Raw genomic sequence first — 23,051 nt, forward strand, 5'->3', positions numbered from 1 at the left:
TTCTTTACTCAGAGCCATATCAAAAACAGGCAATGGGCCATAGTTTGTGGACACCCCCTGCAACCTCCCCTGCCTTGTATTGGTGACCATTTCAAGCTTGCTTCACCAGCTCTCTCTCTTTCCCAACTCTTGCCCTCCCACCAGGGTACTTCAACACGTCATATTGACAATTCCTCAAGTCCCATAACTTCTCAGTTGTTTGGCTTCTCATGACCTCCTTTGTACCTAGGCTTCATACAGAGGTGGCATCACACACAGTGTTCCACTTCCCTGTTCATGAACTCTGAAATTCCTTTATCTGGTCGTACTCTGTGGTTGTTCCATCTCTCCCTCTGGTTTGCAGCCCCAGACCCCACACTTGTGACCTCCCAGGTCTCCCCCAGGTCATCGCTGCTGTAGAGGTTATACTGTCCTCCCTTCCCCATCTTGATTCCTTGGTGAGTGAGTTCAGCTCTACACTGTCCTGTTCTCTTGAGTCCCTTACCCCCTTATCATAATCCCAGCCTTGCCCTGTCAAGCCTCAGCCATGGATCACTCCCACCATCAAGCCTTTGAACTTGCTTACATGTTGCTGAACAAAGCAGAAAACCATGAACCCAATCACTGCAAACTTATGTTGCATAATCTGAACTGGGCCCTCCTGCAGCACGATGATCCATTTGCCCCATCTCCATGATCATCTCCCACTCCCACCTTCCACAGACACTCTTCCAAACCTTTTCATTGCCTCCTTAAGCCCCTGTGGCCCCCATCTTCCCACCCTTTCAGCCACCTGTTTTCATATTTCACTGGCAAAATTGAGACCCTTCATCAAGAGTTCACTCTTTTCACCTCCTCCTCAGTTGCCTTCCCCTGCCATTGCCTCTTTCACCCCAATTCATGTCATTACACGTCTTCTTGCCAAGGCAAGCCCCTCTGCCTGCATGTTCAGGCATTCCATCCCATCTTCTGCAGCAGATCGTCCCCTCTCTCATCCCTCCTTCTCACCTGTCTCCCCTATCCTTGGGACACCCTCAGCTGATCCATCCATCCCCGGTGACTGGCTTCTTTGATCTCTCTGCCTCTCCTGGCTGAACTTTTGAAATCCTTCTCCAGTCAGCACCAGCACCTTCTTCCCCTTCACTCTCTTCTTAACTCTGCAGTCTGGCCTCTGACCACATCATTCAGTTCCCACGTTACCAGGGAGCTCTTTAAGTACCAGATTTAAGGCCTTCTGCAGTCCTTATCCCTCTTGACTTTGGCAACTTTTGACCCTGGCGGTCACTCCCTTCTTGATATTCTTCTGGATTTTTCTAACACAACTCTCTCCAGGTTCTCCTGTACCCTTTCACCTGGTTTTCTCACTCTCTTTTGGGGGATTTTCTTTTCATCCAGATCAGACCCATGAACCTTGAAAGTCCCCAAGTACTCTCTCCTGGGCCTTCTTCTCCCTCTAGGTCATTTTGTTTGGTGATCTCCTATGCTTTCATGAATTCAGTTATCATCTTTATGCTGATGGCTCTCAGGTCTATTGACAGAGCTCTAACCTCTCCTGACCTCCATTCTTGCTTCTCTACCTGCCTAGTGGACATCTGGATGTTCAAAACTGACCCCCTCTTTCCTTTCAGACCTTGCCTCTCTTCCTGACTTCCTGGTTATCCTTGAGGGTGCCATTTTCTTTCCAGTAACCCAGGAGACCTACAGGTCAATCTTGACTCCTCTCTCTCTCTCTCTCTCTCTCTCTCTCTCTCTCTCTCTCTCTCTCTCTCTCTCTCTGTCTCCCATATCTAATCAGCTGTCCCATCCTGTGGTTTCTCATTTTCCCAGCATGTCTTGTGTATGTCCCCTTCTTTACCCTGGTGCAGTCTTTTCTGCCCTCAAGTCTGCACTATTGCTGTAGCCTTCTGCTTGGTCTTCCCACTGGGGTCCATGATCTACTCAGTTCTTAAATTAATCTTAAAGTGCATGTTTGTGTGTTACTCAATAAATCTGTGGCTTCCTGTTCTCTCAAGGAGCCCTTGCTCCTTTCTGTTCTTCTCAAGCCTGACTCCCTTTCACATGCTCACATCTCAGTGCTGCTGGCCCTTTTGCTGCTCCATCTCCTGACACTTTCACTGATTCTCCATGGTGGCAATGCCCTCCTTCCTTGTCTCTGCTTCCTGGCTTCCCTCGGGTCTTTGCAGAAAGTCTTTCCTGGTGTCCCTGACTGCTGGTGACATCCCTCTGTTGAGGTGTGTCTTTGGTTTATCCTGTATAGATCTTGTTTGCATGTTGATATCCCCACTACACTGTGAGCTCCTGGAGGGTAGGGACTGTGGTGGTCTTTTTTTTTCTTCCTTTTTGTCCCTAGCATGGTGCCTGGCACACATTTGGTGCTTAATAAATGTTGATTAACTGAGTGATCTCTAGGAAGCCTTGGTGCATAATGAATTCTTGATAATTTGACTGGAAGAAACTAAAGACCAGAGGGGTCCATGAGATGCGCAGGCTCACCCAGGTAATTTGTGGCATCAGCATCAGGATTTGCACTCACATCTGGGAATGACAAGGCTTGCTTGTCACTGGAAGGAAACTGGTTTGATTGGCATAGTGACTGTTGGGAAGTAACAGCTGCTATAGGAAAGGTGGAGGTGATGGAAGTAGGAAATTGTTTTAGTGCAAAGAGTGCTGGATCTGCAGAAGGAGAACCGAGCTTTGTCTCCTGTCACTGATTAGTCGTGTAACCATAGGCAGTTGACCTCAGTTTCCTAGTGTTCCCTGACTGGACTGGACTCAGCCCTCCAAGGGCTGCCCTAGCCCTCAATTCTCTTCTCACCAACTGATTCAGATGTTTCTTTTCCTCTGCCTCACTCATCCTATCCTTGTTCAGCCTATCCTCGGATCCCCAGATGCCTGCTGCGCATTTCCTTTGGCTTTCCAGCCAGTTCCTTCAGCCCCAACACACCTCACACCAGACTCTTAAGCAGAGTTTGGTTGGAAGGGGCCAGAACCAGGAATTCAGAGAGCTGGAGTTCTAGGTCTGTTGCCATGACATGCGTTTGGGGCCAGCCATTGAATTATTTCCCCTGGTGCATTCTAGCCAAACTAGACTGAACTCAGAGGGAGAAAAGAAGGCACAATCCCTTCTCTCCTACTTGGAATGCCTTCCTCCTTATCTGCCTTTCTAAATCTTCCTCATCCTTTGACATTCAGCTGAGCCTGGAAGTCTTCCCTGACTCCTCCCTGTCCTAGGTTGGTTTGAGAAGAGAGTTGTCCTACACTGGAACTCTCTCCCTACTCACATTTCTTCATAGTGTGCTTGTGTGTTCAGGAAACCCAGCATAGCCTTGTAGAAGGAAAGAGCATGGATCTGGGAGAGGCCAGGGTTCATATTCTGCCTGCTGGCCTATTTATAGACCTACCTCTAAATTTCCCTACCTGCCTCTTTCCCTCTGCTCTAAGCCATTATTAAGCTGGACAGAGTGGAAGGGGAGGCCCCTCTCCCTCCCCACAGCTGACTTTGGGTGAAGCCTTACCATTTATTACCTGAGTAACCTCAGACAACTCCCTTCTCCTCCCAGAGTCTTCATTTTTTCCACATTCAGTCAGGGATTCTTATCCTGGGCTTTGTGAACATTTTAAAAAGCTTGTAATAGCTGCATGTCAGTATTATTAGTTTCCTTTGTAATCCTGTGTATTAGACTTTCTGCATTTAAAATCACTATTTTGAGACCTATTGGCTTCATCAGAGATCCCTGGGAGGAGGCCAAGTGAAAAAACCAGGTGAAAGAGCCCAGGTTAGCTGGGCTGGGTGCTCTCAATTCCATGTTCTTGGTTCCTGGGGCCAGCAGAAGGTGATCTTGGACGTGGCCCCAGGGACTGTGGGAGATTGTTTCCTCTTGGGCAAAATGGGCAGAACAATATTGATTTTTGCTCAGAGGTTGTTTTTAAGATCAGATGTGATAGTAGTCCGGTGCTTTAGAAATCTTAGCACTCTTTCAGTAATGTTAGCTATTATGAGAACGAATGAATGGAAAAGTATTCATGAAATCTTTCCTCTGTGCCAGGCACTGTGCTGGACACTCAGGATCCAAGTATTAAGAGAGAGAATCCTTGCTCTTAGCATGACCCCTGGCACACAGTGAATGCTTGGAAATGCCTATTTCTTTCCTTCCTTCATTCAAGGAGATTTTATTCTAATAGTGAGGAAGGAAAATGAGATGGAAAAGGGGAAGGGTGTGCAGGTGTTGTGGATGGCGGGATGGGCTGGTGCCTGGCCATGCTCACTCAGACACTAACCATGTGGATTGGGCCCTGGGCCAGAGGCACCAAGGATGAGGGAGGAGCTGGGGACATGAATTTGGGGGGCCAGTGCAGGAAAGCTGGTGCTGAGATGACCTTTCCAGGAGAATGTCAAGCCTGAGGACTGGAGCCGTTCTGCCTTTGTATCCCTGGGAGGTGCATGATGAAATGGAATTTTTAACAATTAAACGGAGGCAGAGTTACGATGCAGTGGAAAGAGCATAGACCGGAATTAGCGTATGACCTTAGATAAGTCATTTCATCTCAGCCCTCAGTTTCCTCATCTGTAAAAATGAGGGTGTGAAGGATTGGAGAGTTGGTCTCGGAAGTCACTTCTGAGTCTGCGATCCCTTAAAATTTGAGAGGCATTGTGCCCAGCATGTAGTGGGTGCTTAATGTTTATTGATCGACTAATTGACTTCCTTTCATATCTCACTCTCTTTAACTCTCTACAGTCTGGCTTCCAAGCTACTCATCCAACTGAAATGGCTCTCCCCAAAGGTACTAAGGATCTTGTTCCTGCCCAATTGAGTGACCTGTTCTCAGGCCTCATCCTTCCTGACCTCTGCCTGGCAGTCACCTTTTCTCTCTTGGTTTTCGTGACTCTCCTCCTACTTCCCTGACCACTTCTCAGTCTCCTTTGTGGCCCTTCATCCGGGTCACCTGCCCTTTAGCTTAGCATTCTGCAGGGCTCTGTCCTCTTCTCCCTCTCTGGCACTTCCTGGGTCCAGGCTGGCTCTCTAGCCACTTAGGCTCAGGGATCAGCTTCCAGATTGCTCCTTTGGAAGCTTTCTAAGAATTTTTTTGCAGTTTTCTTAGGGCTCTACATTAATTGAACAGAAAGAGTTTGAAATGCTAACTCTGGGCAAAGGCATGAGGAACTAGACCTTTCTTTATCACCTTCCTCCCTCCCTCAGCCAACAATTTTCTCCTTTTTCACTAAAGCCTCCTAGGAAAATGTCCTTATCTGAGTGACCTGATGGGGCCTTTAGGTGCCAGGTGAGTGAAGTAAGGGTGGCCTGCCTTTGTATCTCCCTCTGCAGTAGCTTATATCCTTGCCCCTCCTTCTCATTTTGTTAGTGTAGCAGGTCTTCGTACATAATCTCTCCCTTCTCCAAACCATCTTTTTCATTGCTGCTTATAACACTGATCTGATCAGACCATTTGTCTGTTTGGGACTTTCTGTGGCCTCATTGCCTATTGAGTAGACACAGCATCTTGATTGTGGCAGGCTGCTTTCTGTTTTGATTTTGTCTAGACCGGTTCCCCATTGCTCACTTGAGGCCACTTCTGGGCCTTGGGCAAGTCGCTTGTTCCTGCATCTTGGTTTCCTTTGTCTAGGTTCTAGACCTAACTTGTAGGCCTTTTGCTTTCATTTTACTTTCCCTCAGTCAGTAGTTGGGCTGTGTACTTGTGTAATTGCCTCCCGTTAGATGGTAGATGCTGGGCCTTCTCGAGCTCTGGATTCCCCACATTTTCTACCTGCCAGTCTTGCACATTTGCTAACTGGATGAAACTGAGTGAAGTTCCAAAAGCTGAACTTATGTAGGCTTCCCTGGCCTGGGTCTAGGTCGCTAGGGGAAGCAAAAGTAGGGGCCAGTTCAGTGGAATCCTGGGGGATTTCTCCCTCCCGGACCCTGGGGGCTGCCAGCCTGAAGGAAAGGAAATCCCTCTTACTTTGAGGCTGGGGGAGAAAGGAGGTTTCCGGGGAGTAAATCCTCATAGATGACTTGGCCAAACTTTCCTCCTTGATGCTATTGAAGGCCTTCTAATGGTGGAATGGAACCTCAGGCTGCATTTAACCTCACTGATACACTCCTGCCCTCTGCTGGTGAAGCAGAGAATTTCTCTAGATAGTTTTTCTACCTGGAAAGGTCATTATGTAGCATGTGTCTAGACCCTTGTAAGGAAATAGGGAGCAGGATGGAGATGGGCTTTTTCAGAACCCAGGAGATTCAGTGCTGTTCAACAGGCATTTTTTTAAGCACCTGCTCTGTGCAGACAGTGGGTGTACAATACCAAGAATGAAAGTCCTTGTTCTTAAAGAGCTCACTGCGTTCTCTTGGTGTATGTGTAAAATGTCTACACATAATCCTATGCAGAAGAAATGCCAGGCACCAGCCACTGGAGTATCATCTTTGGCCTCATGTAGGAGGTGATGCTTGGACTGATCTCTGAAAGAATCCAGGAGTTCTGAGAGGTGGAGAGAGGGGAGGAGGTGCATTCCAGGCAAAGGCACAAAGATGGGAGATGGAGTATCTTGTGGGAGAGGCTGGAAGGAGGCAAGCTTGGTCATTTCTTAGCACTGGTTGTATGCCAAGCCTTGGGCTCAAGGAGCTTAGATTCTTATGGGGAAGATCACACACACAAGTGGGTGGAAATACCTGCTCAGGGATGTGAAGGTCGGTGGCTGGCCTAGGCCCTTCCTCAACACAAAGCATCCTAGAATTTGGAAGGAAGGGCTCTTGGGGTGGAGGGAGAACAGAAGAGGAGCATCTTGGAGTTAGCTGGACTGTAGGGCACACAAAAAGAGGGATGTGGAACAGTGCTGGAAAGGGAGAGTTGAAGCCAGGTTGGTTGTAAGAGGGTGTAAACCTCATCTGATCACAATCTGTTGTCGATCCATTCCCGCCCATCCCCCCATTCCTGTGACCTCCATTTCCTCTCCTCTTTTACGTGTTTTGAGCCCTTTGAATCCCTTCCTCCTTTTTCTCATGCTCCCCGTCTTGTCCTGCCAACTTCAGCCAAGGATCATTCCCACCATCTACTACCTTGGCACCTGTTCACATGCTGCTGAACAGAGCAAGAGAAAAGCACAAACCCAGTCTGAGTGGATCCACTGCAGATCTGTATTCCACAGTCTGAGTGGGCCCTCGTTGCAGCAAGGCGATCCATTTGCCCCACCTCCATGGTCGCCTCACTCTCCCACCCTCCACAGCCGCTCTTCCAAACTTCTTCATCCGCCCTTAAGCCCCGTCACCTCCCATCTTCCCACCCTCTCAGCTGAGAACCTGGCCTCATATTTCACTGACAAAACTGAGGCCATTCCTCTAGAGCTCACTCTTTTTACCTCCTTCTTGGATGCCTTCCCCTGCTATCGCCTCTTTCACCCCTAATTCACAGGAGCAGGTGCCCCTTTCTTCCTGCCAAGGCAAACCCCTCACCTGCACAAATAATCCCATTCCATCCCATCTTGTCCAGCAGATCATCCCCTCTGTCATCCCTCTTTCTCACCACTCTTCAATCTTTCCCTTTCTACTGGCTGCAGATGTGCCTGTGCCTCCCCTGTCCTCAGAAGAATCTGATGAGGATCCTGATGAATAACCATCTCTGAGATTTCTCCTCCCTCATGAGCTAAAGTCCTTTAGAAGGTCATCTCCAGTCAGTGCCTTCCACTTTCATTGCTCTCACTTTCTTCTTCCTTTCTTTTTTATCCCAGCTGCTTAGCACAGGGCCTGGCCCGTGTTTACTGAGCCAGTAAATACATGTTTACTGCCTCCTGAGTGACGTGGGCAGCAGCTGTGTGGGAGGTGAGTTGGAGGGGAGGACAGGAGAGCTATCCTGGCCTGAGCTAGGCTGGTGGCTGTATGAGTAGAGAAATGGGAGTGATGTGGTGGAGGTCATACAGACAGGATTTGGCTGGTGCTTGTACACATAGGTGTGGGGAAAAGGATCATCTGAGGGGATGACTGGCAGAGTGGAGGTGTGCTCAACTTAGCAGGGACTTCTGGAAGAGGGCAGCAGCAGAGTAGAGACTTGAATCCAGGTCTTAGCCAGCTTTGCTCCTCCTTGCTCTAGGGTATATTAAGAACTGGTGACTACCTCTAGTCTGAACCCTGCAGTTCAGAACCTAGAGAATGCCACACATCCTCTTTGCTAGAAATACAAATGCCCCAGAAGTAATTTGGTGATTTCCCCTTTGAGGAAGGTTGTCCTAGTCGAGTTGTGAAGGCTATGACACCAGTTATGAATGAAGGAGTGAATAAATGACTGAACTAGCATTTGTCTACAACTTCCTGGATGCCAATCACTGCCAAACTCCAGAAATAACTGAAAGCCATAGGCCCTGTCCTCGAGGAGCTGAGATTCTTGTAAAGAGAAAACACATGGTTTGAGAGTTGCACATGGCTCCTAAATGAAAGGAAGCTGCTTCAGGAAGTGATTTTTGCAGCTCTTGGGGGAGGAAAAGCCTGGCATCCTGTGAGCCCATACATTCCACTTTGGGGTGCTTGAGACCGTAGGAAGTTTTTGCCAGCCTCCAGCTGAATTTGCTGCTTTGCAGCCTCCACCATCGTTCCTGGTTCTGCCCTCCAGGGACAAACAGAGTGGTCTGATTCCTCCTCCATATTGCAGCCCTTCAGATACATGAACACAGCTGTCCTGGTCACCCTCTCCCCCACCTCCTGGTCTTCCCCTTTCCAGGCTTCCATCAATCCTTTAACAGACTTCCTGCTTGCAAAGTCCCATCTGGCCTCTTTGCTGGTTTTTGTAAGACCAGAGAAAGAACTCAGAATGCTTTTTGTAGTTTTAAATGTAATAAAACTATTTAACAATTTAAAACATTCTCATTTGGGGAGTGCATGGAACCAGGACTTGGTCCCAACCCCAGATCCTCCCCAGGTTAGCAGTGCCCTTCCTAAGCTGTTCCCAGAACTGACACCAGTGCGGGATAAGGAGGGCAGACTTCCCCCTCTTCATGCAGTCCCCGAGCTGTATTCTGATTCTGAGATTCCTTGAGCTTACAGTCCCCTCCAACCCTGAGGCCATCTAACTGGGCCTCTGGTAATGTTTATGAAGCTTCATTTGTGTATTTGGCAAGACTTGACCTTTTTTTTCTATTGGATTTCACTTTATTTGGTTCAGCCCAAGGGTCTAACCCAGGACAGTCAGGGCCCCTCAGCTAGGAATGTTTTTTTGATTGATCATCAAGTTCTTGTTGGATCCTTTGGATCCTCCCAGCTTCACCTGCCAGTTTGATGAGCAAACCTTCTATTCCTTTATCCAGATCCTTAAGAATGCTAAACAGTGTAGGGTCTGGTGCAGAGCCCTGGGGCCCTCCCCAGCCGACTTCCTACCATGTCAGCATTGAGTCTGGCCAGGTAGTCTGATTGGGTTCTCGAATTCATATCACTCTCTCATTCTCCACGAGAGTAATGGAAGAGAGTTGATCAAAGCATATGGGGAATGTAGGTAAACTATATCCCAAACATACCCCTCACTTGTTAAATTAGTGATCCTGTTAAAAAAAGGCCGGGAAGCAAGTCTGGCATGACCTGGGCCAGCTATTCCACTCAAGAACTTTCCCAAGACAGTGTTTCCAGCCTAGAGTTTGGCTCTGTTGTCTTCTTTATTAAAGATCGGGATGCTTGGCTTTCTTCAGTCTTCTGACCCCTCTGATTTTCCTTATACTGTCCAGTCACTGCTGACAGTGGGTTGGCAGGCACATCTGCCAGTTCTTTCAGGACTTGGCTTCTCTGGGCTGGGGAGGCCGGATGCTCTTATCTTGCTACCCAGTCCATCTCGGGTAGCAGCATCCCATTAAGCATTTTGTTCTGGCACTTTCAGGGTAAGAGTCACTCTTTGTGGAGAAAACAGAAACAGCATCCTGTCAAGTAAAGGTCCTCTGCCCTTCCCCCCAGGACTGAGCCAGAGGTAGAAAGCAGGGGCTGGGGGCAGTGGGTGCTGAGCCCTAGTGGCCCCCCACTCTGTCTACATGGATAGGATAGAAAACCACAATTTGATGGGCTGGCCTGGGCTGACTAGATATTAAAAAGTCTTTTTGTTAATCATACTGCTCTGGCTTTCCAACAACTTCTCCCCCTCCTCGGTGTATAGTGAAGCAAGCAGGGCTACTCCGGGAACCCTTTGGAGCCCCTTGAAGGCACCTCCGCCCACCAGCATGGAGATTCCTCAGTGTCTCTTGCAGAATGAGATAGACTGCTTGGAGCTGGCTGATGTGGGAATTGAACTTTCACCACTGTGCGTATTTAAGATGAAGCTTTTATTTTCCTATTTTGTCACTTAATGGGAAAGTGGACAGGGACACAAAGACAGGTGGCCTTGTGCCCAGAGCACTGAGGACTCTGTCAGTATTCTTTTCCTACTCATCTATGTATTTTATTTCCCAGCTTCTGGTTTTGTCCTGCTTTGTTTCATGCTTGCCATTGGACTCCCTTTCCCTTCTCCCGTTTTCTCTACACCCAATCTCTCCCATCCATCCAGGCTTGGCCCTATGTGCCCCAGGCTTCTCTAGGCCTCCCTCAACTCCCGTTATCTGGAAGGAAGCTCCATTTGTGGCTTCAACCTCTCTTTGGCCCTCCCTTCCCCCTTCCCCATAGTTGTATATGGGTCTTCTGCTGGAGGGCACAGTCTATGTTGCCAGCTACCTCTTCCCCATCCCACCCTACATCCCTCTTGGCGACCCTAAAGGCAAGCAGTCAATCCCCAAAAGGCATCCTTTTTGCTTGGATTATACAGTGTTGTAGAAAGTTGGATGATGGGCTTGGGGTCAGGGGCCACAGGTTGAGTTCACAGTGGCACTGGATCTGCTGTATTCCCACTGGCCAAGCAGTCTTCTAAGCTTTGTTTGCAGACCACCAGATCCTTCTCTCCTGGAAGCCCATGGCATTTTTGGATAGGTGTAAGGGTTAGAAGGTTTTTTGCTTTTTTAAAATAAAGTTTTATTTTATTTTGAAGTCTTCATTTTCTCCCTCCAATGTGTCTTCACCCCCCCCCCCAAAAACCCCCAAACCTCAAGAGAAAGGAGTGAAAGAATAAGTGTAATGTAGCAAAGCAGATTGTTGAATTGTAGGAGCAGCATAATCTTCATCTGTAACCTGAGGCCATCCATCTCTCTCTCCCAGAGCTGGGGCCCTTTGAATCTTGGTCATCCTGTTGATCAGTGTTACAAAGATTCTCCCCTACTTTTTAGCTTAAATCTTCCTCTTTTCAGCTTATCAATGGCCTTCCAGAAATGGGCCAGCCAGAACTAAAGGTCCAGGTTACGTCCACTATAGTAGGTACTCCCCAGACTTCTGACCTGGGCTTCTCTTCTCCCACTTTGTAATTCCAGCCACTCCCATGAGTTCAATTTTCATCTGTCTGTGGAGGACTCTAAAGCCTGCTTGTCTGACTCCAACCTACCTCCCAGCCTCGCAGCTACCTGTGAGACATCTCTAACTGGACATATCCTAGACCTCACATCGGAAATTCAGCATGTCCCAAACAGAGCTCGTTAGCATTCCCACCGCCTCCCCTGCTCTCATGGAGTCACCAGTGTTTACCCAGTCATCCAGGGTCACCCGCGGGGTGTCTTCCTTGCCCCCAGAACCACCTATGGCCATGCTTCCCAACTGTGTCTCCTGTGTCTCTGTGTCCCTGCTTCTCTACTCCTATGGTTATTACCCTGGTGTAGGCCCTTGACACTTCTTGCCTAGACCATTGTTACAGCCTACTTCAGTCCTTTCCCCATTCTAGACCATCCTCCATCACCTGCCAGAGCCATCTTCCTACAGATTCTGTGTGCCCAGACTCTCCAGGAGCTTCTTTTTACCTTAAGAATCAAGCATTCAGTCTTCCAGGGGGTTTCTGAGACCTTGGCGCCTTTGCTGTGGTCTAGCAGCACTGACCCTGCTCCTGCAGAGCTCTTCCTCTTTGGGTTCTGGGTTTTCTCACTGAATGCCTTCCTCCTGCTCTCTGGGATTGCTTCCCCTGAATGTATCTTTGTGCATGGTCTTCCATAAGAGTGGGAGACATCCAAAGGGGAGAGTAACTCCGTTTGCTTGTCTTTGGCTCTTCCACTAGCGAGGCTTGATGAATGTTGATGAATGGATTGACTGAGTAGGAAGTCACATGGTCTTAAGGACCATCACTGGCAATTGGGTGGCACAGGGTGAGAGTAGGGGATAGGTGACTCTTTAGGAAGTTCCTGCTGTGGCCACTTGAGAGGGGTTGGGGAATGTGTGAGTGCAGAGGATAGGTAGCATGTGAAAGCTGTAGTGGAGGGAAAAATAGCAAGGTTTGAGCATTTGGTTAGATATGCTGGGAAGGAGTGAGGGGAGGATTAATGCTGAGAAAGACAGGTCCCGCTAGTCTTTCAGGGCTCTGTAAACGCCAGCACCCCGGAGGCCCTTTCTAGCTCCAGGCCTTTTTAAGTCCTCTCAGATGGTCCTTCTCTCCACCTGGTCCTAGTCCTCCCCTTTTTAACCCCAACTGTACTGTGCCCTTCTGAAAATGCAGCTCCCAGAGCTAGACGCAGGTCTGAGCAGGTAGAAGCAGGGCGGCCTTTTTCCTCTTCCTCTTCCTCCCTCTTGGTTACAGACTAAGATCAAGCTTTTTGGCCTGTGACATTACGTTGCTGAATTGAGCCTCATCAACGAAACCTCCCAGGTCTTTTTCCCCAGTGCATTTCCAACAGAATGAAATAGTTTTGGTTGCCTAATGCATTTTGAAATGTAATGTATAATTGTGTCTGTATTGTTAATTTTTTTCATGTAATAAGGGAGTTCATTCAGTTGATTTGATAGGCCTTCACGCGTACACACACATACACACACACTCATAGCCATGTTTCTTAAATACTTAGATTGATTTTTTGATGGATTTTAACCCTTCTATAACTTCTTATCCAGTATACGTTTTGCCTGTGTTTTTCTGGAGCTCTCCCATGGAGTATCTAACATGTTGGTGGTATTTTTTTTCTAAATTCAGTTTGGTGTTTTCTGTTAGAAATTCTCTCCCTTTGCCCTCGTGAAGGCAGGAAAGACAAACTCATTGCAAAGTCCATCTGCACATTAGTCATGTGGAGTCAGCCAAACAGGAAACATTGATTAGGCACCTGTTGTGTACTCGAAACTCTGCTGGTCAGAAGAAGCAGAAGAGCTAGTTCCTGCCTTCAGGGAGTTTCCATGGAGGGGGATGACATACTAACAAATACACACAAGGTAAGCTAAGTAAGGAAGAAGTAGGACACAATTAACAGAGGCAAGGCACTGGAAAGACTTCCCATAGAAGATGGGGTTTTAGTTAGGACTCAAGGAAGCCAGGGAGGTCACTAATTGAAATAAAGATGAAGGACAGCCTGAGGAAATGTCCAGAGTTGAGGGTTGGAGGGTTTTGTTCGTGGAACCATGAGGAGGCTGATGTCTCTGGATAAAAGGGTTTGTGTTGAGGAATAAAATGTAAGAAGACTGGAAAGGTAGTAGGAGGCTGGGAAGGAGAGAGGAGGCTGTATCATTGCAGGGGTGAAAGCAATCCTTGGCCTGGATTGGATGCGGGGAGCAATACGGGATATCTCCAAGCCTGGGGGACTGGAAGGTGGTGCTGACCTTTATAGTAATAGGAAAGATAGCAGGAGGGGAGAGTTCAGAGGGAAAGGTTCCATTTTGGATATGCTGTATGATATATGTATGTGTGAGTGTAAGATGTCTACTGGACGTCCAGTTTGAGGTGTCTGCCATGCAGGCAGGATTAGAGGCCCACAAAAAGTCTGGGGCAGGAGAGGTAGATTTGAGAGTCATAGCCTAGAGATGTTAATTTAATCCATAGCATCTGATGAGTAAAGTTATACAGAGAGGAGAGGGAAAGAGGGCCCAGGATAGATCCCCAAGAGACACCCACCAGTGATTCAGAGGGACATTGAGCATAGGAGACAGAGAAGCAGCAGTCAGAGAGGGAGGAGGAGGACTCAAAGAGGGACTGAACACCAGAGAGGAGAGAGTGAAGGACAGGGTCTGAGGCTGCTGAGAGGCCAAGGGGAAGAAGGATGGAGGAGAGCTGCTAGACTGGTGACTGACAGGTCATTGATTACTTTGGAGACAGCAGCTTCGGTGGAATGATGAAACAGGGAGCTGGATTGTAAGGGGTTGGGAAAAGAGTGACTGGAGAGGAAGTGGAGGTGGCTTTTCAAGGAGTTTATTTAAAAAGGGCAGAAGAGATGTGGGATGATAGCAGGGATGGAAGGATCAAGGGGGGGGTTTCAGGGTGGGGAAGACATGGGTGGATTCACTTTCACAGGAAGTGAGGGGGGGGCAGCTTGTTGGAAGAGAGGGCATGGAATTGGGCTAAGGAGTGAGGCCACTTCATCCTGTGAGACGGGTGAAGGAGAACGTGACACAAGGCACCTGAGGGATAGATGAGGAGAAGAGCGAGCTCACAGCAAATGGCTGCAATTTTACCTACAAAATAGGAGGTAGGTTCTTAGCCGAGGGGGAGGAGAGGCAGCACGGGAGGTTGGAGGACAGCCGCTGTGGAGGGTGGGAGAGTGAGTTGGTATAGGTCTATAGAAAGATCCTCTGACAGTGTGAGGGCCCAGGGGAGGTCGTGGAACATCCATCTGCAGTAGACCCAGTCAGAACAGTCCAGGTTAGCCGGCAGGGAGCCTTCAGTCTGCACTCTGTGCACTGGCTCCCTCTTTGGAGGTGGGCAGTGTGTCTTACTGTGAATCATTTGGATCAGTCACAAAGTCTCTCACAGCGCTCCTCCTCACAGTGTGGCTGTTCCCGCATCAGTTTCTGTGTCTTCTGGTTCTGTCCGCTTCACACTGTGGTCCTGTAAGCCTTCCTCGGTTTTTCTGAAACTATCCTACTCATCATTTCTCATAGCACGTCTTCTATCACAATCACATACCACAGTTTGTTTAGCCATTCCTCAGTGGTTGGGATGCCCTCAGTTTCCAGTTCTTTGCCACCACAAAAAGAGCTGCTATAAATATTTTTAAACACATAGGTCCTTTTTTTCTTCTTCCATCTCTTTAGGGTATAGACCTAGCAGCGTTATTGCTGAGTCAAAGCATAGGCCTAATTTAATAGCTTTCTGGGATGGTTAGATTTGTTCACAACTACACCAGCAGTGCACTAGCATACCTGTTTTCTCACATCCCCTCCGGCATTTGTCATTTTCCTGTTTATATCTTAGACAGTCTGATGGGTATGAGGTGGTACCTCAGATTTGTGTCTCTCTAATTATTGATGATTTAGGGCATTTTTATGTGACTGTTCGTAGTTTGTATTTCTTTTTTTAATACATTCATTTTATTTGTTTTTAATGCTCTATAATCACTATCATAAAACTTAGATTTTTTTCCCTCTACCTACCTTCCGCCACTCCCCACGATGGCATACAATTCTATATAGGATCTACACATACGTTCCTATTGAATACATTTTCACTATAGTCATGCTGTGTAGAAGAACTAAAATAAATGGGAGAAATCCTATAACAAACCAAAACATAATACACACACACACACACACATACACACACACACACACACACATACATGATCTGCTACATTCTGTGACTGAATTCCAAAGTTCTTTTTCTGAACGTGGAAGGCACTTTACCTTAGAAGACCATTGGGAATTTTTTTTTTTAATGTCCTTGCATTGCTATGAAGATCCAAGTCTACCAGAAAAACTCTCACGCTGTGGTCGTTGCTGTGCACAAAGCTCTCCTGGTTCTTCTCTTTTCACTCAGCATCAGATCATAGAAGTCCTTTCAGGTCTCCCTGAAGTCTTCCTGTTCATCATTTCTTATGGCGCAATAGTACTCCATTGCATTCATATACCGTAATTTATACAGCCATTCCCCAATTGATGGGCATCCCCTTGATTTCCACAAAGAGTGCTGCTATAAATGTTTTTGCACATATGGGACCCTTTCCCATTTTTATGCTCTCTTGGAGATCCAGTCCTAGAAGTGATACTGCTGGGTCAAAGGTATGCACATTTTTGTAGCCCTTTGGGGATAGTTTTAAACCACTTTCCAGAATGGTTGGATGAGCTCACAGCTCCACCAACAATGAATTAGTGTTCCAACTCTCCCACATCCTCTCCAGCATTTATCATTTTCTTGTTCTGTCGTGTTTGCCAATCTTATAGGTATGATGTGGTACCTCAGAGTTGTTTTGATTTGCATCTCTCTAATCAAAAGTGATTTAGAGAATTTTTTCATATGATTATAGATATCTTTAATTTCTTCCTCTGAAAATTGCCTGTTCATAACCTTTAACCATTTATCAGTTGGGGAATGACTTGTATTGTTATACATTTGACTCAGTTCTCTATGTATTCTAGAAATGGGGCCTTTATCCCTGCGATTAGCTATAAAATTTTTTTCCCAATATACTGCATGCCTCTGAATTTTGGTTGCATTGGGTTTGGTTGTGCAAATCTTTTCAGTTTAATGTAATCAAAATTATCCATCTTACACTTCATAATGCTTTCTATCTCTTCTTTAGTCAAAAATTCTTCCCTTCTCCATACATCTGATAAATACACTATCCCTTGCTCCCCCAGTTTGTCCATGATATCAGTCTTTATACCTAGACTGTGTACCCATTTGGACTTTATTCTTGTGTGGGGTGTCAGGCATGGGTCTATGCCTAGTTTCAGCCACACTGTTATCCAGTTTTCCCAGCAAATTTTGTCGAACAGTGAGTTCTTATCCCTGAAACTGAGGTCCTTGGGTTCCTAGTTTGTATTTCTCTGAAAATGATCTGTTCATATCCTTTGACCGTTTATCAATTGGGGAATGACTTATTCTTGTAAATTTGACTCAGTTCCGTACATATTTTTGAAAGAAAAGCATTGTCAGAAAGCTTCCTGCAAAGATTTTCCCCTCCTCAGTTTCCTGCTTTTCTTCTAATTTTAGTTGCATTGGTTTTGTTTGTACAAAAATTCTTTCAGTTTTATATAATCAAAATCACATATTTTACCTCCCATGAAACTCTCTGTCTTTTGTTTGGTCACAAACTTTTCCTCCATTCACAAATCTGACAAATCATTTCTTTTGTACTCCACTAGTTTGCTTCTAATATCACTCCTTAAGTCTAAGTCATGTACTCATTTTGAGATTATTTTGGTAAACAATGTGGCATGTTGGATCTGTGTCTAGTTTCCACCTGACTCCTTTCCCATTTTCCCAACGGTTTTTGTCTTCCTAGTGAATATGGGATCTCTCAGTCAATCAAATACCAAAGTTACTACTCTGGCCACTCATTGGCTTCTGTCTCTTGCATATGTAATGTCTTCCACTGGGTGCCTTCTAGTAAGAGAACCAAAGAACCTCTCCAGGGTGGCGGGGTGGAGGGGTTATACCACTGAGCTTGGGCTGTTGCTTATTCCTCCACTCTTACTATACACATTCCTCTGTCCTACTTTCCCAGAATGTTTTAAACTCCTTTCCCAGCATCTGGCACGCTAATCTCTACACAGTGCACAGTGAATAAATAAATATCTGTTGGCTGAATGACTGATCTCTGTGGCTTGCTCGTGCGTCACTCTGGCAGGAATGTTGAACCCCCACACCTCATGGCCCATGAGGGGAACCTGTCCCCTAGATCTACTGTCTGCCTCCCCATGATAGGCCCTGAGCTTTTCCCTTGCCTTGGATGCAGGGGATGGGGCCCAGCCCCTCCCTCTTTCTGACTCAAAGCTGACACTGCCCTGAGCCTGGCTGCATCCCTGGGCAGCTAGAGAGCAGGAGCAGGAGGAGCAGGAGTCAGGACTGCTCCGAGTAACACTTTTTCTGCCTTTTGTGTTACAGTGAAGATGCAATGAGGAAGGCCGGAGTTGCCCACAGTAAATCCAGCAAGGACATGGAAAGCCATGTATTCCTGAAGGCCAAAACCCGGGTAAGGCACTGATGGGGCCTGTTTGGTTTGGGAGAGGAGAAGCGAGGCTGATGGTGGGAGGCAGGCAGGGGTGCAGCCTCCTGGCTCCTGACCTCTTCAGGTGAAGGAAGGGGCAGCTCCTTTGTGTGGTGCACCAGGCTTTCTTCACAATGACCCCATCAGGGACAGAATGCAAAAGTTAGTCTCCCTATTTTACAGGTGAGGAAACTGAGGCCCAGGGAAGGGACTTGTCCAGGTTGTGGAGCTAGGACTGGACCCCTCACCTTCTGACTCTATGCCCCGAACCCCTTCCAGTACTCCAGGTCACCCTGTTAGCTTGTTTGTCTGTATTTTTGTAAAAATGGAATATTTTTAGAGGCTCATTTCTATAACAGCAATAAAAATCATTATGATCCCTCTCATTTGCTAGTGCTGTTTTCAGAGTGCTTTTATGCATATTATTTCAGTGGCCACGGCGGGTATTTCTCATCAGGGTCACTTCCAGAGGCCAAAGTGATGGTGTGTTTTGGAGTGGGGGAGTTCACTTAAAAAGTGTGATTTGCTGACAGGCAAGGTTGGTTGGTCCAAGGAGGTGGGAGGACCAAGCTGCCAACTGCTCAGCTATAAGACGCAGTGATGGGCTGGGCAGACCTGCCCCTGAGAGTGTGGGCATGGTGACCCCACGTTGAATGCTGGCTGTCACTCTGGAGCTGCTGTGTCCATGCCACGTGCTCTTTCTCTAAGTCTATCATGCATTATTAGCTGTCATATGACAGCAGGTAGAAAGTATCACATTATGTGGGCTTGATTCTCAGCATTCTCTTCCAGCACTGGGTCAAGGGTGAGTCACTTCACTTCAGTGAAATTCAGTTTTCTTCTCTGTAAAAGGGGCAAAACACTCCTTGCACCACTGACTCAGCCAGTTATGAATTTCCAAACAAGAATTGGAACCAGCCCTTTGAACCCTGTGTTCTGCAAGCTGTCGCTGGAGAGAGTTTCTGTTGGACGTCTCTCTGGCAGAGAGACTATCTGGGATTGAAGTCATCCAGAAGAGGAAAGGGCGGCAGGCGAGGCTTTTATCCTTTCTGAAACCCTCCAATGCCCAGAAAGATGGAGGCTCCTTCCAGTGCGCAGGGCTGCAGAGGTCATCTAGGTTTCTGGGATGGATCATAGACATGGAGCCCAGAGGGGCCTTAGCAATCATCCAGGTGAACCCTGGTACTTGAGCTTTCTGTGTTATTGAGGCTTTGTATTTTTACATCTGCCATTTCTGGATCCTTTGTGACCCCATCCAAACCCCAGTCCGCAAGAGAACAATCCCCTCGGTCCTATCCGGTAGCTTTTCACTATTCCACAGAGGTAGAACCTGAAGCCATAGAGGGGAAGGTCCTTTCCAGAGCATTCTTAACTATTGTTGACCCACTCCCTGGTCCCTGGGGGACCTTAAGGCATCTCTCCAACTTTGAACATACCTCCCCCTTTCGGAACATGAGAGTGGGGGCTGGGGGCTGGGCAGAGGCAGTTTTCAGAGAGACTACAGGAGGGTGGGATGGGTTATGATCTGTAGGAACCCCCAACCCCAAAATGGCACTGGGCCTTTTACTTTCCAGTGCTCTCAGATTCCAAGTCCACTTGTAGCCTCCGTTCAGCTGAAAGGGAGGCTGGGGAGAGAGAAGAGAGAAGTGGGCAGAGACTGTGTGTAAGACACACACACGCAGACCCATACACACACACACACACACACACACACACACACTCATGGGATAGATCGTATTGGTTCAGAATTGATGCAGGAGCACAATCGCCTCTCTAATTGTTAGGTTACAGAGCTGCCTTGTGTTGGCCAAGGCTGGCCTTCCACAGCCTTCCTGCACATGAGAGCTGGTGTGAAGTCATGGGAAGTGCACCAGATGCCAGACCTCCATCTCCTCCTTATTAGTCTAGGGACCCGAGGCAAGTCACTTCCTTTCTCAGGCTCATTTTTGTATCTGTAAAATGGGGTGGTCATTGCTTCTGCTTTCTTCACCACAGCCATATGCTTTGTAAATTATCCATTGCTGGAGCAAGCAAACTGTTGTTATACTCGGGGTACTTTCGAAGTAAAGCCTCAGTATTACTGGCTGTGGAGAGACCCGCCCACGTTTGTATGCAAATGAAAACTCAGCAGCAAGAGTCATTTGGGTCCTCACTAGCTGACATCTCTGTAGAGCTTTTTGGTTAACAAAGCAGTATGTGGACAGAGTAGGTTTGATTAACCCTATTTACAGATGAAGAGACTGAGACTCCTAGAGGTTGAATGTTGAAGAAAAAATATTGACTCTGAACTCCAGCTTTTGGGCAAGAGTCTCCTGGAAATTATTTTTATTTATTTGGTATTACTCTTAAGTTCTGGAATTTCTAACTTAGAGCAAGAAGTGTCTAGATGTCCAAGCTGGTAGAGCAACCTCCTTCCCTCCCTGGTCCTTGAACTTGTTCTGAGGTCATTTATTTCATAATAGGTTGAAGTATAGTTTTTTGGGTTAGCATTCCAAGAACAAAATTGTCTTCAACTACTTAGTTTCTTCTGTGGGATAGAAAGGGTCTCTTCCCTGTGATCAGGATCAAGATTATAACCCCTTTTGAGTGGCTAAAAAGAGAGTTGTTCCCTCAAGTGGGAAATGGGCTGGGGGACCCTCCAGAGCTACTTGTGTCCCATGTCTAGATTCCTTTGGTACCCTTAGTACAAATTGCATTAAAAAGTTCTCTTTTTCTTAACCTAATCTGTCTTCCTAAAACACCAAATCTGGAAAGGGTTTTTAGATTGAGAAAGTGACGAGGACGTTTTAATCTGCTTTCCTGTAGCTGAGCTCTGATTGGCGCCACGGGCCTCTGACTCCAGCTGCAGGGCTGCTCTCTGCCTTCCCCTCCCCAGACCTTGGCTTCCCCTCTTTAGAATGAGGAGATTGGTCCCATCCACGTCTGACCTTCCGGGGTCCTCCCAGCTCAAGCACTGCACGTCCTGTGTCCAGAGAGCTCACCCAGCTGTGGCAGTCAGAGCTGAAGAAAATGGGCAGTAGGTTTAACCCAAGTTTTGCATCCCTGCATCTTCCCCGTTTGTCGCGGCCCCCTCTTTCCTCTCGGCCCATTTTTGGCCCGCCTGCTCAGGCTCTGATGACTTTTTCTCCCCACATGGGTCCTCAGTGCCTGTGCTCCAGCCCCTGCCATCTGTCAGTGTGTGGTTCAACTGGCCCACAGGAAGAAGGGAAGGGAAAGGAAATGGTGAGTCACTAAATGCCTGTCTTCTTCATTTTGGACTAAACTGCTTCCTGTTTTTTAATTTTAGGACGAATATCTTTCCCTTGTGGCCAGGCTCATTATCCATTTCCGAGACATTCGTAAGTAACAACTTTTGTATTTCTTGGCTTTAGGGAGCCTTGGGAAAGCACCCTGAGAATGAACCTGGGGGGGTGGATTTGGTTCTGATCCGCAGAGGTCCTGTCGGCCACACTGAGCACAAGTAGCTATGTATCAGCTTAGGAGTTCTGTCCTTTCTTCAGGAGTTGCTGCTAGGTCCTGGGGACCCAAAGACAAAACAAAAAGCCCCATGAGACAGGCCCTGCCCTCAGCAAACTTACGGGACTATTGGTAATGTTCCCTTCCATCCTGTTTTCCAGCTTGTCTCAGCTTTGTGTCCTGGGCCCTTTGCCTTGTTCTTTGCTTATGGCTCTTTTTTCTCCTCCAACTGGATCTGAATCCTGTTATTTCCCAGCTGTGTGATACCAGGTCTCAGTTGCCTTTTTCTCTGCAAATGAGAGCCCTCTTCAGCTCTGGCCTGCTCAGATCCTCTCTGTCAGAGGGGCTTTGAAATGCAAATGCAAATGCACAGCCTTCTTTCCTCCACAGATCCCTTTATTTTGAGCACCCCCCCCAAACCCACCCACCAAACACTTAAACAAGAAAGATCCAGACCCTCAGACACAGCCAGTTTCCAGCATGGATTTGAAACCTCACATCAGATGCAGGACTTGGGACGTGAACGTTGGTCAGTCCACACAGCTCGTCAGGTTGATTTTCTTCATGATGGTGTTCTCCTGTTCTGCTCATTTTCCTCCGTCGGTTCAAAGCCTTCCATCCCAGTTTCCTCTTAAACTGTCCACTCTGTCATTTCTTACAGCTCTTAGCTGTTCGATGACGTTTCATCAACTAGAATTTGCTTGGCCGTTCGATGGCATCCCCTTCTTTTCCATCTTGGGGCTTCTTTCAAGAGAGTTACTATAAAGAATTTTGGACACATGAGCCTTTTTCCTCTTTCTTGGATCATTTGGGGTATGGAAAGAGGTTCTTAAGACTCACTGCTTTTCTTGAGCAGAAACCTACCTTTTAGTTAATAGTTCCAACTTTCTTAGACTTCTGGGGCTTAAGATTTACAATTTTAGAAAAACAATATATATCTTTTATTCTTTAAATCAGAATATTTTCCCATTGTAACCATCCAATCCCCTGCCCCCAATCCCATTCCTTAGAGTAAAAAGGGGAGAAACTAATAGTGAACAAATGACATGCAATGTTTCACCCCATGATCTCCCACTTCTGCCAAGAAACCAGGGAAGCCCTTTCTCATAAAAGCTGTGGCCCTATTGCTGTGTAGCTGGGACAAGAACTTATTTCCAATCTTGTCTGATCTGGATCCTTAAAGGGGTTCAACCTGGTTATTACTTAGGTGGAAGATTTCCAATTTAAGTGAATGATTTCTGATTTGTTCCTTAGCCAATAATAGAAGAAAGGAAACCGGTTTGGGAGATCTGGGGCCCTGGGTTCTAGACCCAGCTTTGCCATAGACTTTCTGTAGGACCTTGGGTAAATCACTTCCCTTTTCTGCATTTCAGTCAACAAACATTCATTAAGCTCCTGCTATGTGCCAGGCACTGGTTTCAAGTTCGTTATCTCTCACAAAAGAGGAGACTAAAGGAGGGTATTTCTCAAACGCTTTTGACTTAGAAAATCTCGTATTCTTTGGTTCCACCAGGACACCGAGAAGACACTAGCTCCATTATGGTGAGCCTTCATCATTTCCTTTCTCCCTTTCTCTTGGTTCTCTTTGGTCTGGGCTGGCAGAAGTATAACTTGAGTGACCTAGAGGGAGTCTCCTGGCACTCAGATTCTCCTAGGAGCTGGTTTAGAAGCTGTCTCCTTGTGGCCT

The 23,051-nt window shown here is 47.1% G+C and overlaps 1 protein-coding gene across 4 annotated transcripts in view; it reads left to right on the forward strand.

The window, feature by feature from the left end:
* The window catches only part of MED15 (mediator complex subunit 15), an 81,277-nt gene that overhangs the window by 9,293 nt on the left and 48,933 nt on the right, over positions 1-23,051 (forward strand). For 3 of the 4 annotated variants that reach the window (XM_072599668.1, XM_072599667.1, XM_072599670.1), the window contains exons 2-3: positions 17,806-17,893; positions 21,195-21,246. In XM_072599668.1, coding sequence (XP_072455769.1) covers positions 17,806-17,893; positions 21,195-21,246 — 140 coding nt within the window. Of the gene's footprint in view, positions 1-17,805; positions 17,894-20,879; positions 20,925-21,194; positions 21,247-23,051 lie in introns of those variants that run through there. The other variant, XM_072599671.1, reaches the window with a different exon arrangement.

This window comes from Notamacropus eugenii, chromosome 4 (genome assembly GCF_028372415.1).
Source record: "Notamacropus eugenii isolate mMacEug1 chromosome 4, mMacEug1.pri_v2, whole genome shotgun sequence".
NCBI lineage: Eukaryota > Metazoa > Chordata > Mammalia > Diprotodontia > Macropodidae > Notamacropus > Notamacropus eugenii.